This window comes from Mustela putorius, unplaced genomic scaffold (genome assembly GCF_011764305.1).
Source record: "Mustela putorius furo isolate JIRA1106 unplaced genomic scaffold, ASM1176430v1.1 tig00000382_pilon_pilon_pilon, whole genome shotgun sequence".
In the NCBI taxonomy this organism is placed as follows: Eukaryota; Metazoa; Chordata; class Mammalia; order Carnivora; family Mustelidae; genus Mustela; species Mustela putorius.
The window spans coordinates 2896491-2916693 of record NW_025421367.1 but is presented as its reverse complement, the minus strand read 5'-3'; the positions used below and the strand labels follow the sequence as shown (position 1 = coordinate 2916693).

The 20203-nt window shown below is 40.2% G+C and overlaps 1 protein-coding gene across 7 annotated transcripts in view; it reads left to right on the top strand.

Moving 5' to 3' along the window:
- HERC6 (HECT and RLD domain containing E3 ubiquitin protein ligase family member 6) overlaps nt 1–20203 on the top strand; it is a 61033-nt gene that overhangs the window by 19462 nt on the left and 21368 nt on the right. For all 7 annotated transcript variants that reach the window (XR_001180059.2, XR_006606557.1, XM_004756091.3 and 4 more), the window contains 5 exons: nt 4837–4958; nt 5511–5570; nt 8120–8213; nt 11811–11994; nt 16913–17067. Coding sequence is in view for 5 of the 7 variants with exons in the window: in XM_004756091.3 (XP_004756148.2) it covers nt 4837–4958; nt 5511–5570; nt 8120–8213; nt 11811–11994; nt 16913–17067 (615 nt within the window). In the remaining 2 variants the exon portion in view is untranslated. The remainder of the gene's footprint in view (nt 1–4836; nt 4959–5510; nt 5571–8119; nt 8214–11810; nt 11995–16912; nt 17068–20203) is intronic.

The window sequence follows — 20203 nt, the reverse complement described above, 5'->3', positions numbered from 1 at the left end:
AGGCGGGATTGCATCTGTGTAGAATGGAGGGGCTTGAGCAGAAATATTTATTTTGCTCTAATAAGGCACGGTGGAAATGAGTGTGAGGTGATGGTGGAAAGGTGCCTGATGGCTTCGGTTTTCACAGTGACAAAGAGGGTAAGGCCCTCATCTGGGAGTGAGTGAGACAGGAGAAGTGTTAACAGGTTTGGGAATAAAAGGAGGGTGTACAGTAGTTGTCTCAGAGAGTGAGAAGCAAATGTTGTGGGAAATCACTAAATAGTGTTGGGTGCCCATTTATGATAGTAGGACTGCAAGTCAAATCAGTCAGCACCATTGGGTGAATCTCTCCAGTGAATGGATTAGATTCAGTTTTGCTTGGGTTCAAATTTGGAGTATCCCAGACTTGCTTTTTAACCACAGATGGAATTTTGTTAGGTAAGTTCAATAGGACAGTGAATGAGTAGGAAGTATTTGTAAGGGACTTACTATAGTGCTGACCATGGACTCTAAGCTGGGTAAGAATGAGGGGGTGATGAGTAATGAACAAACAATAGGGTCACTGGATTGGCGGTCCTGATGGCCTTGAAGAATGTTGGAGTGGGTTCTGCTCTAAAGTAAGTGTCTTAGTCTGCTCTGCCTGCTAACAAAACACTATGGACTTGGAGGCTTTTGAACAGCAGAGATTTATTTCTCACAGTGCTGGAGTCTGGGAAGTCCAGGATGGAGAGGCCAGCATAGTCAGTGTTTGGTCAGGACATGCTTCCTTACTGACAGATGGCTGTCTTCTTGCTGTGTCTTCACATGGCAGAAAGGGCAAGAGAGCTCTCTGGGGTCTCTTATAAGGGCACTAATCCCATTCATGAGACCTAGTCACCTCCCAAAGTCCCCACCTCTTTATACCGTCGCACTGGGGATTAGAATTTCAACATATGAATTTGGGGGGGAACACATTCAGTTCATAACATTCTCCCCCCCCCCCAGAATATTCATGTCCTTCTTGAGTATAAAATACTCATTCTGTTCCAAACAGCCCCCCAAAGTCTTAATTCATTCCAGCACTAAAGAATGTTGGATTGGAAGTTTTACCTTAAGGGAATCAGAAAAGGTGTCTCATAACCAAAGAAAAGAATGTTTCTTTTCTTTTTTAAAGATTTTATTTATTTATTTGGTGGGGGGGAGGTGAGAAAGAGTATGAGTGGGGGTGGGAGAGGGCAAAGCAGACTCCCTGCTGAGAAGGGACCTCCCCCACCAACCACAACCCGCCAATGCCAGGCTCGATCCCAGGACCCTGAGATCATGGCCTGAGCCGAAGGCCACCCAAGCACCCCTGAGAATGTTTCTAATAGAAATTTTAGAAGGTAAAACAGTTAATGATGATTATAAAGCGTGGGGTATTACCTAGATCTAGGGCAATGGTTATCAACTAGGAATGGTTTTGCCCAGGAAACATTGGGCAACTCCTGGAGATGTTTTAGGTTGAAGTAACTGGAAAAGGGCAGGTGTGTTGGGTTGGCTGCCACCAGCATCTGGTGGACAGAGGCCAAAACAGCTGCTAAACATCCTACAATGCACAAGACCCCCACAACAAATAATTATCTGACCCAAAATGTCAATAACATCCATCTTGAAACCCTGGTCCAGGACACAGATAGTTGAGGCGGAGCAGAGGAGAAGTATGGAGATGAGATCAAGACTTGAGCGATCTGGTGGGAAATAAATCATGTTTATTAGTTCTGTAGTTGCCAAGAGTTACAGGAAGAATGACAACAAGCATGGCAGTGCTAAGGGAGACAGCAAGGTACTAAAATTTTCCGTGTTGAAGGGCAGTGACAAGGACATTGGAAGATGATTACTTCAGAGAAGCTGGGATTTTGGAGAGTAGAAGAAATGGTGTATAAGTGCCAATAGGGAGCCCCTCATTGTCCTAAGTTTCCAGCCAGGTGGGGAGAATAAAAGCTTTCTTGTGATTGAGCTAGAGGGAACACGAGGGCTCAGATCAGGAAGCTGAAGGGAACTTCAGAAGTCACGGTTACACATCTTTTTCCGGATTTTATTTTAGCATTAAATAAAAACGGTGGAGAGTTTTATGACTCATGGAATGGCCGGCTAGCTCAGTTTGTAGAGTATGTGACTCTTGATCTCAAGGTCTTGAGTTCAAGCCCCACGCTGGACATAGGAATTACTTAAAAAAAAAAAAATTCCTGATTTATTACAAGTTCATTGGAGGCAGAGGTATAACATGGAGCAGAGCACTAATGCCTTTGGAAGACTATATTAAAACACAGGTTTTTCTTTCCATATAGTGATTTCGGATACCTCTCACCAAGCCATTTCCATTCAAGTATTGTATAGAACCATGGTTCTCAAAGTGTGGGCCCTACACCAGAGCAGCAGCATCACATGGAATTTGCTAGATGTAAATTCCTTTGTTTTTTAAGATTAATTAATTAATTTATTTGCCAGAGAGAGAAAGCATAAGCAGGGGGAGCAGCAGGCAGAGGTAAAGGAAGATACAGGCTCCTGCCAAGCAGGGAGCCCAACATGGGGCTCGATCCCAGGATCCTGAGACCATGACCTGAGCTGAAGGCAGCCAATTAACCGAATGAGACACCCAGGTGCCCCAGATGCAAATTCTTGAACTCCACCCCTAAATGAGAAACTGTGGGGTTGGGCTCAGCAGTCTATGCTTTAGCAAAATCACCAGGTAATTCTGTTGCATGCCAAAGTTTGAAAACCACTGATTTAAAAGTAAAAATCTATGGGTGATTAGAGGGGAGAAAGAAACCAGTGTTTACTGAACACCAACTATAGGGGCACCCAGGTGGCTCAGTTGGTTAAGTGTCTGCCTTTGGCTGAGGTCATGATCCTGGAGTCCCTGCTCAGTGGGGAGTCGGCTTCTCCCTTTCCCTCTGCTCCTCCATCCTCTTCCCCCACCCCTTCACCCCTCCCACCTCCGCTCACGCCCACTCTCTCTCTCAAATAAATAAAATCTTTTAAAAAAATGAATACCAGGCGCCTCGGTGGCTCAGTGGGTTAAAGCCTCTGCCTTGGGCTCAGGTCATGATCTCAGGGTCCTGGGATCGAGGCCCGCATCGGGCTCTCTGCTCAGCAGGGAGCCTGCTTCCTTCTCTCTCTGCCTGCCTCTGCCTACTTGTGATCTCTGTCTGTCAAATAAATAAATAAAAATTTAAAAAAAAAAAATGAATACCAACTATAATCCAAAGGTTTTGGGTACCTAATATCATTTATTCTTAACAGGAGCCCAGAGAGGTAGGTATTATTATCTCATTTTTTAAAAATTATGGTTAATCTATATAAATATTTTTAACCACAATAAAATATATATAGTATACTTAATAAAATATATTGTATACTTAAGAATAGTTAAAATAGAAAATTTTATGATATATATATATATACATACAATTTCGTGGCATTAATTGCATTCACAATATTGTGCAGTCATCACCACTATCCATCTCCAAAACTTTTTTTTTCCAAAAAAAATTTTTTTTATCACCCCAAACAGAAACTCTGTAACCATTAAATTATAAGTCTCTATTTATGACCATGACTCCCCCCAACTGCCCCAAGCCCTGGGTAATGTCTAATCTACTTTCTATGAAGTTTGAAGTTGCCAATTTCATATAAGTGAAAGGACACTATTTGTCCTTTTTTTTTTTTTAAGATTTTATTTATTTATTTGACAGAGATCACAAGTAGGCAGAGGGTGGGGGGGGAGACAGGCTCCCCGCTGAGCAGAGAGCCCGATGCAGAACTGGATCCCAGGACCCTGAGATCATGACCTGAGCTGAAGGCAGAGGTTTTAACCCACTGAGCCCCCCAGGCGCCCCCTATTTGTCCTTTTGTATCTGGCTTATTTCACTTAGCATAATGTCATCAAAATTCATCCATGTTTCAGCATGTATCAGAATCTCTTTTTATGGTGTTAGGGTCTGTGATCAAAGGAGCGAGACTGATACAAGGTGAAGGTCAAGCAAAGCTTTATTTCGTGCCAGTATTGAGAATCAAACCGACCAGCCGGGGTGGCCTCTTACAGAGAAAGCAAACCTTCCCAGCCTCATAGACTAACTTTTATAGAGCAAAGACCATGTGGTTGAGCCTGGCCACACACAGGTGGCCAATGAGATTGCAACACACAGAGAAAGTTGCATAGTCATGCTAAGTCACACATGGGTGGCCAATTGAATTACAGTTCACCCTATAGTAGCTATTTGAACTAGCCTATCATCTTGGTCAGAATTGGCGCCCAAAAGGTGGGGTCCACATTCTTTGGTAGTTAGGGAGATAGTATGTGCGCTTTACTGATTGGATGTCTCCACCTGGCCTGACTTGTCCTTGTATTCTGGGCTCCGTTATCAGGGACTGGTCGACCATATTTTACAGCATAAATAACAAAATGGCTGTTTAATCTGAGATGGAATCACTCTGGCTAAGTAGGCCCTTACAATAGCTGAATATTCTCCTGTGTCTATGCACCCTGTTTATCTGTTGTGTTGTCATTAGACACCAGCTGTTTCTACCTTTTTGGCTTTTGTGAATAATGCTGCAGTGAATATGGGGTTGAGTCCCTGTTTTCAGTTATTTTGTGTCATTCCATTTTTAAATGATAAAGCTAAGGCTCAGATCAAGCAAAGTGGCCAAGGCTAGGACTGGAACAGCCCGGCCAGTCTGAGAACCCAATCCTTCTGACTACACCTCCTCCCCCGACACACCCCGTCAGAGAGGGTGGGGGCCTACCTACCGCCTGCACCACAAGCCTTGCTGTGTTATTTATTCCTCAGCATGTGGGTGTTTTCCTGATCTTTTTTATTTTTATTTTTTCCCATGAAGGATACCAGTTCTACAGATGTTCCCAGGAAAATCCTGCCAGAAATAAGACAAATTAGCCAGTCCTTGACAGAAAAATGGATAGCATCAGCAGCAAGAAGCCCTGAACGCGAAGTGGCTAAGAGGTAGCTCTATCTAATATCTTATAAATCACTGGTATTTGGTTTCAAAGCCATGGGGTCATTTTATCCTAAACATAAGACAGGGTTTGGCTTTGCTGGGAAAGCACGTGCATTTTAACCATATTCTCTTCCACCACCTCGAAGTTTGCAGACATCACTGATGATCTCATGTCATTTACTTAACTATATTGAGGACATGCCGTTCCCAGGCACCTTGATAGGCGTGAGAGAGGCAGGAGAGAATCAAAAACATGTTGTGTCTCACTAAGCCTTCATTGAATTAGACTCTTGTGTATCTTCACAGTTTATACTCCGGGGCGCTATAAATTTCTATTTCCAGAAGGATGGATTTTATCTAAATCCGTGACTTGGTAAAATGAACTATGAAGGGTTTGGGTGAGATTTATCAGCACAAAATATATCCAGAATTTGGAAGACTCGTCATGAGAGTAGTTATTTTTCTTGATGATTTCATGTCATCAGTTGTATAATTGGACAAAAGAGGAGTCATGCTTCATAGTACGGTACGACTTAACACTTGTGTTACTTTTACAGCGAAATTGCGATGATATTTTCATCTCCTGCTTGTCTGACTGCAAGTTTTTTAAAGAAAAGGTAAATTTTTACATGAGCTTTACCTTCATTTAAAACACTGGGGAAAGAAAAACACATTGAGAAATTTTAAAAATGAAATGCTTTAAGTCAGTCATTTTAATTTGTGAATTACGTTATCTTCGAACATAAAGCTCAACATAGAAAACCCTAAAGGTTGTTACAGAATTCTCCCATTTTGTAAAGTAAAAACCACTGCAAGTTGTAATTCCCAATTCACATTGTTCACCTTCTCTGTCCTGTCCTCCTCTGTGACCTGGCAAAAAGGAATGATGTTCTTTTCAGGATCTTCATGTCCATGAGGGATCATTCTGATGTCGCTATAGTACTTAGAGGCCAAGGCAGCACTCTGCAGTTCTTTTTGTGGTGGGATCAATAGGGGAATCCAGCAACAGGGAAAATAAATTCCATTTATTTTATCTTGAACTAGGTTCACTGCCACAGAGGAAAATCTAATTTCTCTATTTTGTGTCTGATCCAGTCCTATAAACAGCTCTCTTGCGAAGTGCTCAACATTTGGTTTGGTATTTCTTTCCTTCCCTTTATGCTTTATAACACTGTGCCTGGGAACTGTTAAGAGATAAACTGGGGCATATTAAACATTTCAAGATTTATTTAAGCAAATACTGATTCAAACTGGGCAGCACCAAACTGAAATGGTTAGGAGCACTCTAGCAACAGGAGCTAGAGGAAAGACATGTGTAGAGAAGGTGCAGAAGCAAAGCAAAAGCAAAGCAAAGCAATTAATTGATCGGCTATAGCTCAAAGCGTGGAGGGCTGTTTGTGACTGGTTGTCCTTAGGTTTCGATATCATTACTGAGGTTTTTATAGGCTCAGATTATAGGCTCAGCTGTACATAGTGATAGAGCAGTGATAGAGCCCCCTCAGTGTAATGGCCTCCATGTTTAATTTAACAGTATTTAAGGGTGAAGGTGGATAGTAGCATTAAGGGGTCCTTAGGCTGCCCTCTGCCTTCTCTGGAGGCTGATGCCCTGCTGGCGTGTCCGCAGCAGTTATCACTCAGTCCAGTCCGACCCACTAGGTCAGGTCTCATCCTTCCCCGTTGAATAGGCCCCAAGCTGCCTCACAGGTTCTGAAGATAGTTATACACATCTTTACCTCCTCCTGGCCAGGGAGGGCCAGTAGGTGGCACTCACGTAACCGGTGTTGCAGGCATTCTTTGGCTCTGTGTAACCCCCAGTTGTCCCATTGGTTTTTAAGCCAACTGCACTCTCAGTCACTCCTTAAGGGGACTGGAGGAACTGTTGAGTCCAACCAACAACCTCACCTCAGGACCAGAGAAACCCAGGGAAGCTGAATGCCATGGCTTCCCACTGGCAGCCCATAAGCAGTGTCTTTCTAGAGTTCTAAAGAGCATCCTGATTCATCTCCACACATCCCGGTCAAGGGAGAAAAGAGAGATCAGACACTGCCTGCCTCTGCCTTCTTCCTCTCCCATTTGCTTTCTTCTTCTTCTTGCCTTCCTTCCAGGAGAGGAGTAAGGGACAGGGACTCTGCCATACAGTGTTTCCTCTTTCTTCCCTACTCTAGCCTCAGGCTAATCCTTACTGCATACAGAATGTTTTCCAAGTGAAGAATATCCTCTTTGTAAAGTGGAAAAGTATCCTCTCAAGAGTGATGAAACTCAAGGTTTGGTTTTAAGATGTCAAAGACTGCAAAGGACAATATATTTTAAAGGGAGAATTACAATACTTTGAGTACTTGCATAAATATTTTAGCCCTGGTATTACTATTGATCCATTAATTCAGCAAGCATAAGGTATTTCTTGATAGAATGTTATAAAAATAAGTTGTTTGACAGATGCAGTCTCTTCAGATATCCCCAACACAACACCTAGACAAAGCTTTGATAGTGTTACTAAGGGGAAGGCTGGGCAGGCATTTATCAAGAATTGGCAGTTTCGTTTGGGGTAGGCCTTTCAGTTTGGGGGATGGAGGGGTGGGGCTGCTGGGGGCTCGATTAGGACTGGGGAAAGATTCAATGATCCAGGATGGTTGGAAACAAGAGAGTCTAAGAATTTTAGGACATAAATTAATGCTTTCCATTGAGGAGTTAATGGGTCTTTTCAGGAAGTTCCTATAATGCACAATCAAACCACTTGCCTGGGCTTAGGCTCACTTGGAATAGTGAAGTCATGCTGATGAAACAGAGGAATCCTAAGTAATGGAGATGTAGATGACAAGGTATGGGCGGGGGTGTTGGGTAGTTTCAGTTCTCAGTGTACCGGCTGAGTGTGAGGGTAAATAGTGTCAGTTTTCAGATGCAGCACATAAAATCTCGCTATTAGCGCACCCCACCACTGTAGCCACTTTAGAGATAATAATTTGTTACCTACTCTCTCTTAGGAGAATATAAATTTTATATAAATTTTTTGTGCCAAGTAAATTATTTTGAAAGGAGGCAAGCTGTAAGAAAGAAGTTTGTATCTGCTACCTAATAAAACAATAAATATGTATGAAGTTTAGAAATACTATTTTCCATCTGTTCATGTGTGTTTTGTTTTTTGTTTGTAAATTTCTTCTATCCAAAGAGAATCTGTAGAAACGATTTCCATTGATGTGGACTTACAAAAGGCAAGAGATACCTTCGAGAAGTTAACCAAAACAGAATGGATTTCTCTCATGGTAATGGCCAATATTTACTTGAGAAATAGAACAATGGAATTTCTTTACGGGAACCAGTAGATTGCAGTTTAATTTTGTTGGGAGCTGAGTCAGAGGGATCGTGTGTGATCGGGGAGGGGTGACTGTTCATGAGGTTACCATATTCCAGACACTGTATTAGATGCCAGCACTTTTTAAAAAAATTTATAAATCATATATTCGGCAAATGACTTGCATCCAAAATACAGAAATGATTTTTGTAACTCAGTAAGAAGGGGAATGACCTAAATTTTAAAAAAGATCAAAAGATTTGAATGGATATTTATGGATAAGCATAGAGAAAAATGCTTAGTACAATTAATCGTTAGGTACATGCAAATTAAAACCACAATGAGATAGCACTTCACATCCACAATGATGATGATCATCATAAAGAAAGACAATAACAAGTATTGGTGAGGATACAGAGAACCCGAAAGCCTCATTTATGGCTGGCAGACGTGTATTTCTTTAGAAAACAATTTGGCAGCTTCTCAAAAAAGTTAAACATAGATTTACCATATGACCAGCACTTCTACTTCTGGATGCTTTTCCAACCCAAATGAAAACACATGTCCACACAAAAGCTCCTATGTAAATGATCATAGCAGCATGTTCATGATTGTCAAAATGTGGAAACAACCCAAATATTTATCAACCAGGAAGTGGATAAATAAAATGCGGTGGATTCATACAATGGAATACTACTCAGCAATAAAAAAGAGAGGTGTTATAGCATAGGTGACCCTCAAAACATTATGTAATTGAAAGCAGACAAACACAAAAATCACATATTGTTTGGTTCCATTTACATGAAATGTTCAGAGACAGCGAATCCATAAAAATAGAAAATAGATTAATGGTTGCATGGAGTGTATAATAGGAAATGTGGTTGAATAATGGCCTCCCAAGATGTCCATGTCTCAATACTCAAAGTCTGTGAATGTGTTACCTTACATGGCAAAAGGAATTTTGCATAGGTCATCAAGTTACCAATCTTGAGATGAGGAGATTATTCTGGATTATCTTGAGGGGCCCAGTATAATCACAGGAGTATCTATAAGAGGAAGCAGGAATGTCAGAGTTAAGGAGATTTGAAGATGTGTGTTTCTGGATTTGAGAATGAATAAAGGCCAATAGCAAAGGAATGCTGAAATGCTGACAGTCTCTAGAAACTAGAGAAATGAAAGAGATGGGATTATCCCTATAAGAAACCACTAGCCAGGGAACAGATTCTCCCTTTGAGCTTCCAGAAGGGATGCAACCTTGTCAATGTCTTGATTTTAGTCCTGCAAGACCCATTTGGACTTCTTCTTTTTTTTTTTTTTTTTAAGATTTTAGTTTATTTATTTGAGAGAGAGAGAGCATAAGCAGACAGAGGGCAGAGGAAGAGGGAGTAACAGACTCACTGCTAATCAGGGAGCCTAATGTGGGCCTTGATCCCAGGACCCTGGGATCATGACTTGAGTTGAAGGCAGATTCTGAACCAACTGAGCCGCCCAGGTGCCCCTCATTTTGGACTTCTGACCTCTAGAACTACAAGATAACAAATTTGTGTTTCTTTAAACCACTAAATTTGTGGTTATAGTAACTGTTAGTATGGTTAGTTAGTATAGTACTAATATATAGTATAGTGATTGTTATAGTAATAATAGAAAATAGGGCTAGAGACTCTAGGGAAAATCTATTTCTTTGACTTTTTTTTAAAAAAGATTTTATTTCTTAATTTGACACAGAGAGAGAGAGAGAGAGAGCACAAGCAGGTAGAGTAGAAGAGGGAGAAGCAAGCTCCCCACTGAGCAGGGAGCCCGATGCGGGACTTGATCCCATGACCCTGAGATCATGAGCTGAGCTAAAGGTAGTTGCTTAACCAATTGAGACACCCAGGCGCCCCTCTTTGACTTTTCTTGATTTAGAGGCCGCCTACATTCTGTGATTCGTGGTCCCGTATCACTGACTTCTGCTTCTGTGGTCACAACCCCTTCTCTGACTTCTACTCCTTCTTTTAGATACTGGCACTTTTTTAAGCACATGTTTAAATGTATAGTAAATACAGTATTTTTATTTTCAATATGAAAAGAACAAAGTTTGAGAGGTAAATAATCATTAGCAGATACTAGTTTGGGAAGCAAGAGAAGCTTTACCTGTACCGGGGGAATGGAAAGCCGATTCTCTTGCCATCAATGTCAAATCTAGTTGAGCCGAATTGGCTACTGATTCAGCACTTATGCTGTTGGGTCTTTCCTTTTTTTATTGGGCTCATTATTTATGGAGTTCCTCTTTAAGATCTATTCTAGTTTAGTGTTTTGTGATTCTGGGCTGCGTTGGAAAATTTTCCCTCTTCCAACTCGGGTTCATGTGTTTGGGGGCCTGTGAACTGACAATAGACTGATTAATAGAAGAAAGCGAGTTTTATTCCATGCTTCTGTGGATCATTCAGATGAAGAAACTCCCCAAAGAGCTAACAATGAGAGCTTATCTACCAATTAATAGGGAAAAGGGAATTAGAGAGAAGAGGCTTCTATGAGAAAAACAAATGGAGTTTTCAGGGAGAAAAATGGGCTTTAAGGGAGTCCAATGGAAGATAGGACAGCTTGTGATAATGTTTGTTTATGCAATTTCTTATCCAAATGCAAGTGGCCGGTCTTTCCCTGGCAGTGAAGCTTGCCCTCCAAGGACATCCATGGCTGCCTCATTCTGGGAAGGCCCTGCCTTTAGTCAGATAAGGGAAATCTGAAGGCTTCCTTCTGCATCAGCGATATCACACATGCTTTTGGGTTAAAGTCATCTTTATACTGGGTCCCTACATTTGGCAGGGAAAGGGGGAGAGTGTTCTTTAATATGGGGTACATACGATATTTTTATTTTCAAGATGAAGAAGTAAGAATAGTAGATATTATTGAATGTATTTAAAAATAAATACATCTAGGTTAAATGGGAGATAACTTGGGGTGCTCTTCCCAATGTGAGTTCCAAGGAACACTGGTTTCACAGAATGCTCCCTGAAAACAAGTTCTAAGTATTTGTATTTGGTTGGCAGATAAGGAAAGAGAGTATGGGAGGTCCCATGAGGGGCTTCAGGGGTCATGCCTGGAAGTGATATACATCACCTTCACTCGTATCTTGTTAGCCAGAACTCAATCATTTGGCCCCACATAACTGCAGGGAGGCTGGAAATGCCATCTTCCTGTGAGCCCAGGAGGAAAATGAAACAGGATTGGTGAGGTGAACAATATGGCATTATCTTTGCCATGTTAGATTTAAGTCAGATAGATCTGGGTATGGATCCTTGATCTGTCAATCTCTAATTGAGTGACCTCCATGATTCACACAGTATGTACATGTGATTTCACTTTATTTCCCTCACACAGCCCAATATAAAACAGAGGATGACTCTCACATAACACTTTTGGGGAATTTGGGCTGCAAGGAATGATGGAGTTTGAACAGTAGGTTTGAGGAAAACTAAATTATTTTTCCACTGGAAAATGGTGGAACAAACCCCCTAGTCCCACAGCTTGTTTTCATTATAATCTGTACCTAATGGATGCTGGGCCCTTCCTGTTCTTTCAATTACAGATAACTACATGTCTCAGGGATAATCTGCTCAGAGCTCTCCCATGTTGTTCTTCTCACCAAGAAGCATTACTAGTTTTCCTTCTGCTCCTAGAATGTCCTGTGATGCATGATTCTAGGAACTGGTGTAGTCTGGTGGTTCCATTTGCCAAAGCTGTTTGTAAGAAACGAAAATCACAAGTTCTGAGTAAGTTTGATTACTTTTGTCACTTTATCTGTACTGTCAGTAGAGAATCACTGAAGTAAAAGTTGGAGCAAATTTTGGATACAAGATTTAAAAATACACACATGTTTGGGTATATGGTATGTGAATATTTGAAAAGATTAAGTTAATATTACAATCATCATTATTATACAAAGCATGTGTAACTCTTAGGTTTGGTATGGCCTTGACATCAGAATTTAATAACTATAGAGGATCCAGTAAAGATATATCCATACTTTAAAACTTTGTTCATGTTTTAAAACTTGAGACATTTTGACCTGCATGGGAGCAAAATTTGCCATCCCAAAATGTGTCTCTCTAGCATGTGGATTATTCTAGACTATTTTTAAGAAATAGAAGGCTCAGGAGGAACCATTGACCTTACCCCTAACTGCCTAAAAGATGTAAAAGATAAGGCCTGCTCCAGGAAGGGAGCTATCTCCATAGGTAACTATAGTATAATATGAATTAGGTGTGGTAGACAAACTTAGCAAAGTCTGTTAAAATTCCCCTCTGTATTCCTTTGTTTCCAAATGGCCCAGCAAACATTTGTTTACCAAACATTTACTCTTTTTCATCTTCCCGTGATTGTCTTCCTTCCTTTTGAAGACTCAGACTCCTACCCTCTTCTCCTTAACTCTGCACAGCATATAAGCCTTAACTGTCTGACTGCCTCTGGCCCTCATATTCTTCTTTTTTTTTTTTTTAAAGATTTTGTTTATTTATTTATTTGACAGACAGAGATCACAAGTAGGCAGAGAGAGGGGAGGAAGCAGGCTCTCTGCCGAGCAGAGAGCCCGATGTGGGGCTCGATCCCAGGACTCTGGGATCATGACCTGAGCCGAAGGCAGAGGCTTTAACCCACTGAGCCACCCAGGCGCCCCTGGGCCTCATATTCTTATAGAGCCCTTATACATACAAAATTAAATTTGATTTTCTGTTAATCTGTCTCATTAATTTAATTCTTAGACCAGCCAAAAGAAACTTGAAGGGAAGATGAGAGTTTTTCCTTCCCAACAGATCAGTGATGAAAAACAAATGTTAAACTTTGTGTTCTCATGTATTGTATTCAGTGCTATGAAATTTCCTTTTACAATTTTAAGCTAATGTTCAAGGTCCAAAGCTTTAAAGGTACAAAGGATATATATGATGAAATATAAACCACCCAGTTCCCCTCCCAGAAAGCAGTTATAGAATATAGTTATTTTGTGTAAACTTTAAAAGATATGTATTCTTAAAAAATAGAGACATAGATTCTTTGATTTTCTTTTATTTTTTAAAATTTTATTTATTTATTTATTTATTTGACAAAGAGAGAGAGATACAAACAGAGAGGGAACACAGCAGGGGGAGTGGGAAAGGGAGAAGCAGTCTCCCCCCGCTGATCAGGGAGCGAGATGTGGGGCCTGATCCCAGGACCCTGGGATCATGACCTGAGCCGAGGCAGACCCTTAACCCACTGAGCCACCCAGGCACTTCTCTTTTTTTAATTTTTTTAATGGTAGCACATCATTCACATTTTTTGGCAACTTGCCTTTTCCCATCCACATTATATTGTAAGGATATGTTTGTTCTGTTACAGGAACTGCCTGGTTCTATTTAATGGCTTATTAGTATTCTATTGGGAGGATATACTATAAATAGCTTTTTCTAAGCTTTTGCTATTATAATAGTGCTAACATGTATTTCTTTATATGTATATACATTTACACAGATAGGGAAAATTCCAGAAGGAAAATTACTGGATCAAATTGTATGTGCATTTAAAATTTTGAGAGATTTTGCCAAATGACCATGCACAGAACTTTAAGTGGTCAAAATTCATATTGTAGTCTATGTAAATTGCATGTAAAAGTGCAACATGACAGCCTTGACAGAGGATATACAAATTTATACTTCATCAACAAATACAACAGCATCAGCCCACGCATTTTTCTACAGTATTATCAAACTTTGGTATTTGCCTTTCTGAAGAATCTCTTATTTTGAATTTTGATTTCCTTTTTTTTATTCTTTAAAATATTTTATTTATTTATTTATTTGACGGATAGAAAGAGAGAGAGACTGTGCACAAGCAGGAGGAGTGGGAAAGGGAGAAGAGGCTCCCCATTGAGCAGGGAACCCAACACAATGAGGGGCTTAATCCCAGGACCCTGAGATCATGACCTGAGCCAAAAGCAGCCACTTAACCAACTAAGCCACCCAGGCACCCAGAATTTTTATTTTCTCATTATGAATGAGATATAGTGCTGGTTTTCCTATATCTCAAATCCATTCTCTGGGAACTATCAGTTCTTCCCTCTTAACGGATTTTTCCATGTGTTGTTGTTAGTGTTTTTCTTTTTATTTAGGAGCTCTTTTTAAAAAAATTTTGTTATTTGACAGAGATCACAAGTAGGCAGAGAGGCAGGCAGAGAGAGAGAGAGGGAGAAGCAGGCTCCCTGCTGAGCAGAGAGCCCGATGCAGGGCTCCATCCCAGGACCTTGGGATTATGACCTGAGCTGAAGGCAGAGGCTTAACCCACTGAGCCCCCCAGGTGCCCCTATTTAGGAGCTCTTAAATGATTAAGGCAATTAATACTTAATCAATAATTGAATTACAAATCTTTTTTCTCTGGGTTATTATTTTTTTTTTACTTTGTGGTACTTTTGAATGCATAATTATTCTACATTTTTATGAAGGGGTGCATTGGTGGCTCCGTTCGTTGAGAATCCAACTCTTGGTTTCAGCTTGGGTTGTGATCTCAGGGTAGTAGGATCAGAACACCCCCCACCCCCACCTCTGCACTCAGTGCTCAGCAGGGAGTCGTCTTGGGATTCTTTCCCTCTTCCTCTGCCCATTCCCCTGCTCTCACTTGCTCTCTCGCTCTCTCTCAAATAAATAAATCTTAAAAAGAAAACAAAAAGCAAACAACCACAACAAAAATGTTTGTTACTTTAAAACATTTTTATGAAGTCTAGTATATGAACATTTTCTTTTATGATTTCTGAGTTTAGATCATACTTCAGAAAGCCTACCTCACTCTGAAATTTAAAAAAAAAAAAATCCCCAGGCACCTGGGTCGCTCAGTTAGTTGAGCATCTGCCTTCGGCTCAGGTCATGATTCCAGGGTCCTAGATTGAGTCCCGCATGGAGCTCCCTGCTCTGTGGGGAGCCTCCTTCTCCACTTGTCCTTTCTTCCACTAATTCTCTCAATCTCTCTCTCTCACTCTCTCTCAAATAAATAAAATCTTTTTAGAAAGATTCCCATGCTCCTATTAGAATTTTTTTTTTAAAGATTTTATTTATTTATTTGACAGACAGAGACCACAAGCAGGCAGAGAGGCAGACAGAGAGAGAGGAGGAAGCAGGCTCCCCGCTGAGCAGAGAGCCCGACGCGGGGCTCGATCCCAGGACCCCGGGATCATGACCTGAGCCGAAGGCAGAGGCTTCAACCCACTGAGCCACCCAGGCGCCCCCCCATTAGAATTTTTTGAGGTTTCATTTATTTAAGTAATCTCTATATTCAGAATGGGTCTTAAATCCATGACCCTGAAATCATGAGTTACACACTCCTCCAACTGAGCCAGCCATGTGTCCCCCTTTTCTTTTTTGATGTGGGCTCCATGCCCAACATGGGGCTTGAACTCATGACCCTGAGATCAAGAGTAACATGCTCTACTGAATGAGCCAGCCAGGCAGGTGACCCTCTCCTCCTAGAATTCTTATTGTTTCATTTTTATGTTTAAATCTTTGATCCATATGGAGTTTATCTTGATTAAACTTTATTTTTTCTGAGTCAGTTTTCAGTTGTCCCCACACATTTATTGAATGATGTGTTTCATTCCCACTAATGTGCAATGCCACTTTTATCATATGCTAAAATGTCATGCATATTTGAGTCTATTTATGGAGTCTCTATAAATCTGTCTTTCATGCATCTGCATCATATTATTTTACTTGTATTAGCTATTTTAACATTTGATAGGTTCGTTTTCTGAGAATTATCCTTTAAAGTTCAAAAATCCAAGCTGGAACCAAGTAATATTTCCATATTGTTATTAAGTTAGTTTAAAAAATATACCCATATATACCAGGTATTCATAGAGTCTGAAAACATAGATACTATTTTTTTCAGATTGAAAGTGTTCTTTTTTTTTTTTTTAAAGATTTTCTTTATTTATTTGACAGACAGAGATCACAAGTAGGCAGAGAGACAGGCAGAGAGAGGAGAAAGCAGGCTCCCTTGCTGAGCAGAAAGCCTGATTCAGGCTTGATCCCAGGATCCTGGGATCATGACCTGAGCTGAAGGCAGAGGCCTTAACCAACTGAGCCACCCAGGTGCCCCAAGATCGAAAGTGTCCTTGATGAAGGGTACCTTGGTGGTTCAGTCATGATCCTGGGGTCCTGGGATGGAGCCCTGCATTGGGCTCAGCTGGGTGCCTGCTTCTGCAGCTCCCTCTGTTGTTTCCCCTGCTTCTGCTCTCTGGCACTCTCTCACTCTCTGTCAAATAAATAAATAAAATCTTAAAAAAAAAAAGAAAAGATAATGTCCTTGGTGACATGATATGCATGTATGTGTGTGTTTGTGTGTGTTCTTACGTATGTTTTCAGAATTTTAGATACTGTATGGAATTTTCAGTTTGAAAATCATGCAACCAGTAAGTAGTCAGGTATTCACAGGAGCTATGAGCAAGTTTCTTCAGAATCCTAAATTCGAGTTTTAATTCCAATGATACTAAATTCACAACTATGAGAAATAAATGTCCAGGATGATATCCTGATACAAGATACTTTCTAGATTTTGTCATCAGAAATGGAAACCATTACCTATTTCATACATTAAAGAACCCAGTAGAAACGGGAATTTTTTTTTTTTTTGAGGCTGCATATTTATCATGGCTGATTTTATACCCCTCAGAGCAGTGTTTGGCATCTTTGCAAGAATCTTCTTTCAAAAAAATGATCCAGATGCTTAAAACTGCCATTATCTACCAGCTGTATCAGTGGACTGAAACCAGTCAGAGTTACTGCAGTCTTAAAGCTCTTCTAAGAATGATGAAAGAAGTACATAAGGTAAGTGTTCCTCTGAGGGAATGTATATACCATTTTACTCAAAATCCCTCTGGTCTTGGCCAACTGGAGTCCTCTTTTGTTTTGTTTCTAAATCAGAAATAAAATGTTTTATTCTGTCCTCAGTAATTCAGAATTTTGCTCGTTTTGCTGACTGGCTAGACCCTAGCCATAGACTACATATTTTATGTATATAACATATTTTATCTAATATATATTAGATGCACAAATACTCAAAAAATGAGAATGACTCAGCGTTTTCAGTAGAGTACACAACATAATCTAATTTAAACGTAGGGTACTAATAAACCTAATGATTGTTGAGGGAGAAGGAGGAGCCAGAGCATTTTTTTTTTTAAAGATTTTATTTATTTGACAGAGAGAGAGAAATCACAAGTAGGCAGAGAGGCAGCAGAGAGAGAGGGGGGAGGAAGCAGGCTCCCTGTGGAGCAGAGAGCCCGATGTGGGGCTCGATCCCAGGGTCCTGGGATCACGACCTGAGCCAAAGGCAGAAGCTTTAACCCACTGAGCCACCCAGGCACCCCGAGCCAGAGCATTTTAAATAAAAGAGCAGAATTAAATTAAATTCAATTAAAAATAATTAGCTAATGGGGTGGTAATCCTTATATCAATTCAATTAGATTTTAAGCCAAAGACTATAATAAGAGATGAGGAAGGACACTATATCATACTCAAAGGGTCTGTCCAACAAGAAGATCTAACAGCTTTAAATATCTATGCCCCTAACATGGGAGCAGCCAACTATATAAACCAATTAATAACAAAATCAAAGAAGTACATCGACAATAATACAATAATAGTAGGGGACTTTAACACTCCTCTCACTGAAATGAACAGAGCATCCAAGCAAAAGATCAAGGAAATAAAGGCCTTAAATGACACACTGGACCAGATGAACATCACAGATATATTCAGAACATTCCATCTCAAAGCAACAGAATACACATTCTTCTCTAGTGCACATGGAACATTCTCAAGAATAGATCACATCCTGGGTCATAAATCAGGTCTCAACCGGTATCAAAAGATTGGGATCATTCCCTGCATATTTTCAGACCCCAATGCTCTGAAACTAGAACTCAATCACAAGAGGAACTTTGGAAAGAACCCAAATACATGGAGACTAAACAGCATCCTTCTAAAGAATGTATGGGTCAACCAAGAAATTAAAGAAGGATTGAAAAAATTCATGGAAACAAATGATAATGAAAACACAACAGTTCAAAATCTGTGGGACACAGTAAAGGCAGTCCTGAGAGGAAAATATATAGTGATACAAGCCTTTCTCAAGAAACAAGGAAGGTCTCAAATACACAACCTAACTCTACACCTAAAGGAGCTGGAGAAAGAACAACAAAGAAAGCCTAAACCCAACAGGAGAAGAGAAATAATAAAGATCAGAACAGAAATCAATGAAATAGAAACCAAAAAACGATAGAACAAATCAATAAAACTAGGAGCTGGTTCTTTGAAATAATTAATAAGATTGATAAACCCCTGGCCAGACTTATCAAAAAGAAAAGAGAAAGGACCCAAATAAAAAAAATCATGAATAAAAGAGGAGAGATCACAACCAACACCAAGGAAATGCAAACAATTATAAGAACATACTATGAGCAACTCTACACTGACAAATTTGACAATCTGGAAGAAATGGATGCATTCCTAGAGACATATAAACTATGACAACTGAACCAGGAAGAAACAGAAAACCCAAACAGACCCATAACCAGTAAGGAGATTGAAACAGCCATCAAAAATCTCCAAACAAACAAAAGCCCAGGGCCAGACGGCTTCCAAGGGGAATTCTACCAAACATTTTTTTTTTAAGATTTTATTTATTTATTTGATAGGCAGAGATCACAAGTGGTCAGAAAGGCAGGCAGAGAGAGAGGAGGAAGCAGGCTCCCCACTGAGCAGAGAGCCCGATGTGGGGCTCGATCCCAGAACCCTGGGATCATGACCTGAGCCAAAGGCAGAGGCTTTAACCCACTGAGCCATCCAGGCGCCCCACTACCAAACATTTAAAGAAGAATTAATTCCTATTCTCCTGAAACTGTTCCAAAAAATAGAAATGGAAGAAAAACTTCCAAACTCATTTTATGAGGCCAGCATCACCTTGATCCCAAAAGCAGACAAGGATCCCATCAAAAAAGAGCATTACAGACCAATATCCTTGATGAACACAGATGCAAAAATTCTCACCAAAATACTAGCCAATAGGATTCAACAGTACATTAAAAGGATTATTCACCACGACCAAGGGGGATTTATTCCAGGGCTGCAAGGTTGGTTCAACATCTGCAAATCAGTCAATGTGATACAATACATTAATAAAAGAAAGAACAAGAACCATATGATACTCTCAATAGATGCTGAAAAAGCATTGAACAAAGTACAGCATCCCTTCCTGATCAAAACTCTTCAAAGTGTAGGGATAGAGGGCACATACCTCAATATCATCAAAGCCATCTATGAAAAACCCACCGCAAATATCATTCTCAATGGAAAAAAACTGAAAGCTTTTCCGCTAAGGTCAGGAACATGGCAGGGATGTCCATTATCACCATTGCTATTCAACATAGTGCTGGAAGTCCTAACCTCAGCAATCATACAACAAAAATAAATTAAAGGCACCCAAATTGGCAAAGAAGAAGTCAAACTATCACTCTTTGCAGATGATATGATACTTTATGTGGAAAACCCAAAAGACTCCACTCCAAAACTGCTAGAACTCATACAGGAATTCAGTACAATCAATGCACAGAAGTCAGTTGCATTTCTTTACACCAACAATAAGACAGAAGAAAGAGAAATTAAGGAGTCAATCCCATTTACAATTGCACCCCAAACAATAAGATACCTAGGAATAAACCTAACCAAAGAGGCAAAGAATCTATACTCAGAAAACTATAAAGTACTCATGAAAGAAATTGAGGAAGACACCAAAAAATGGGAAAATATTCCAAGCTCATGGATTGGAAGAACAAATATTGTGAAAATGTCTATGCTACCTAAAGCAATCTACACATTTAATGCAATCCCTACCAAAATCCCATCCATTTTTTTCAAAGAAATGGATTTCCCCCAGCTCCAGGGAGAGTTGCCCCCCCACTAT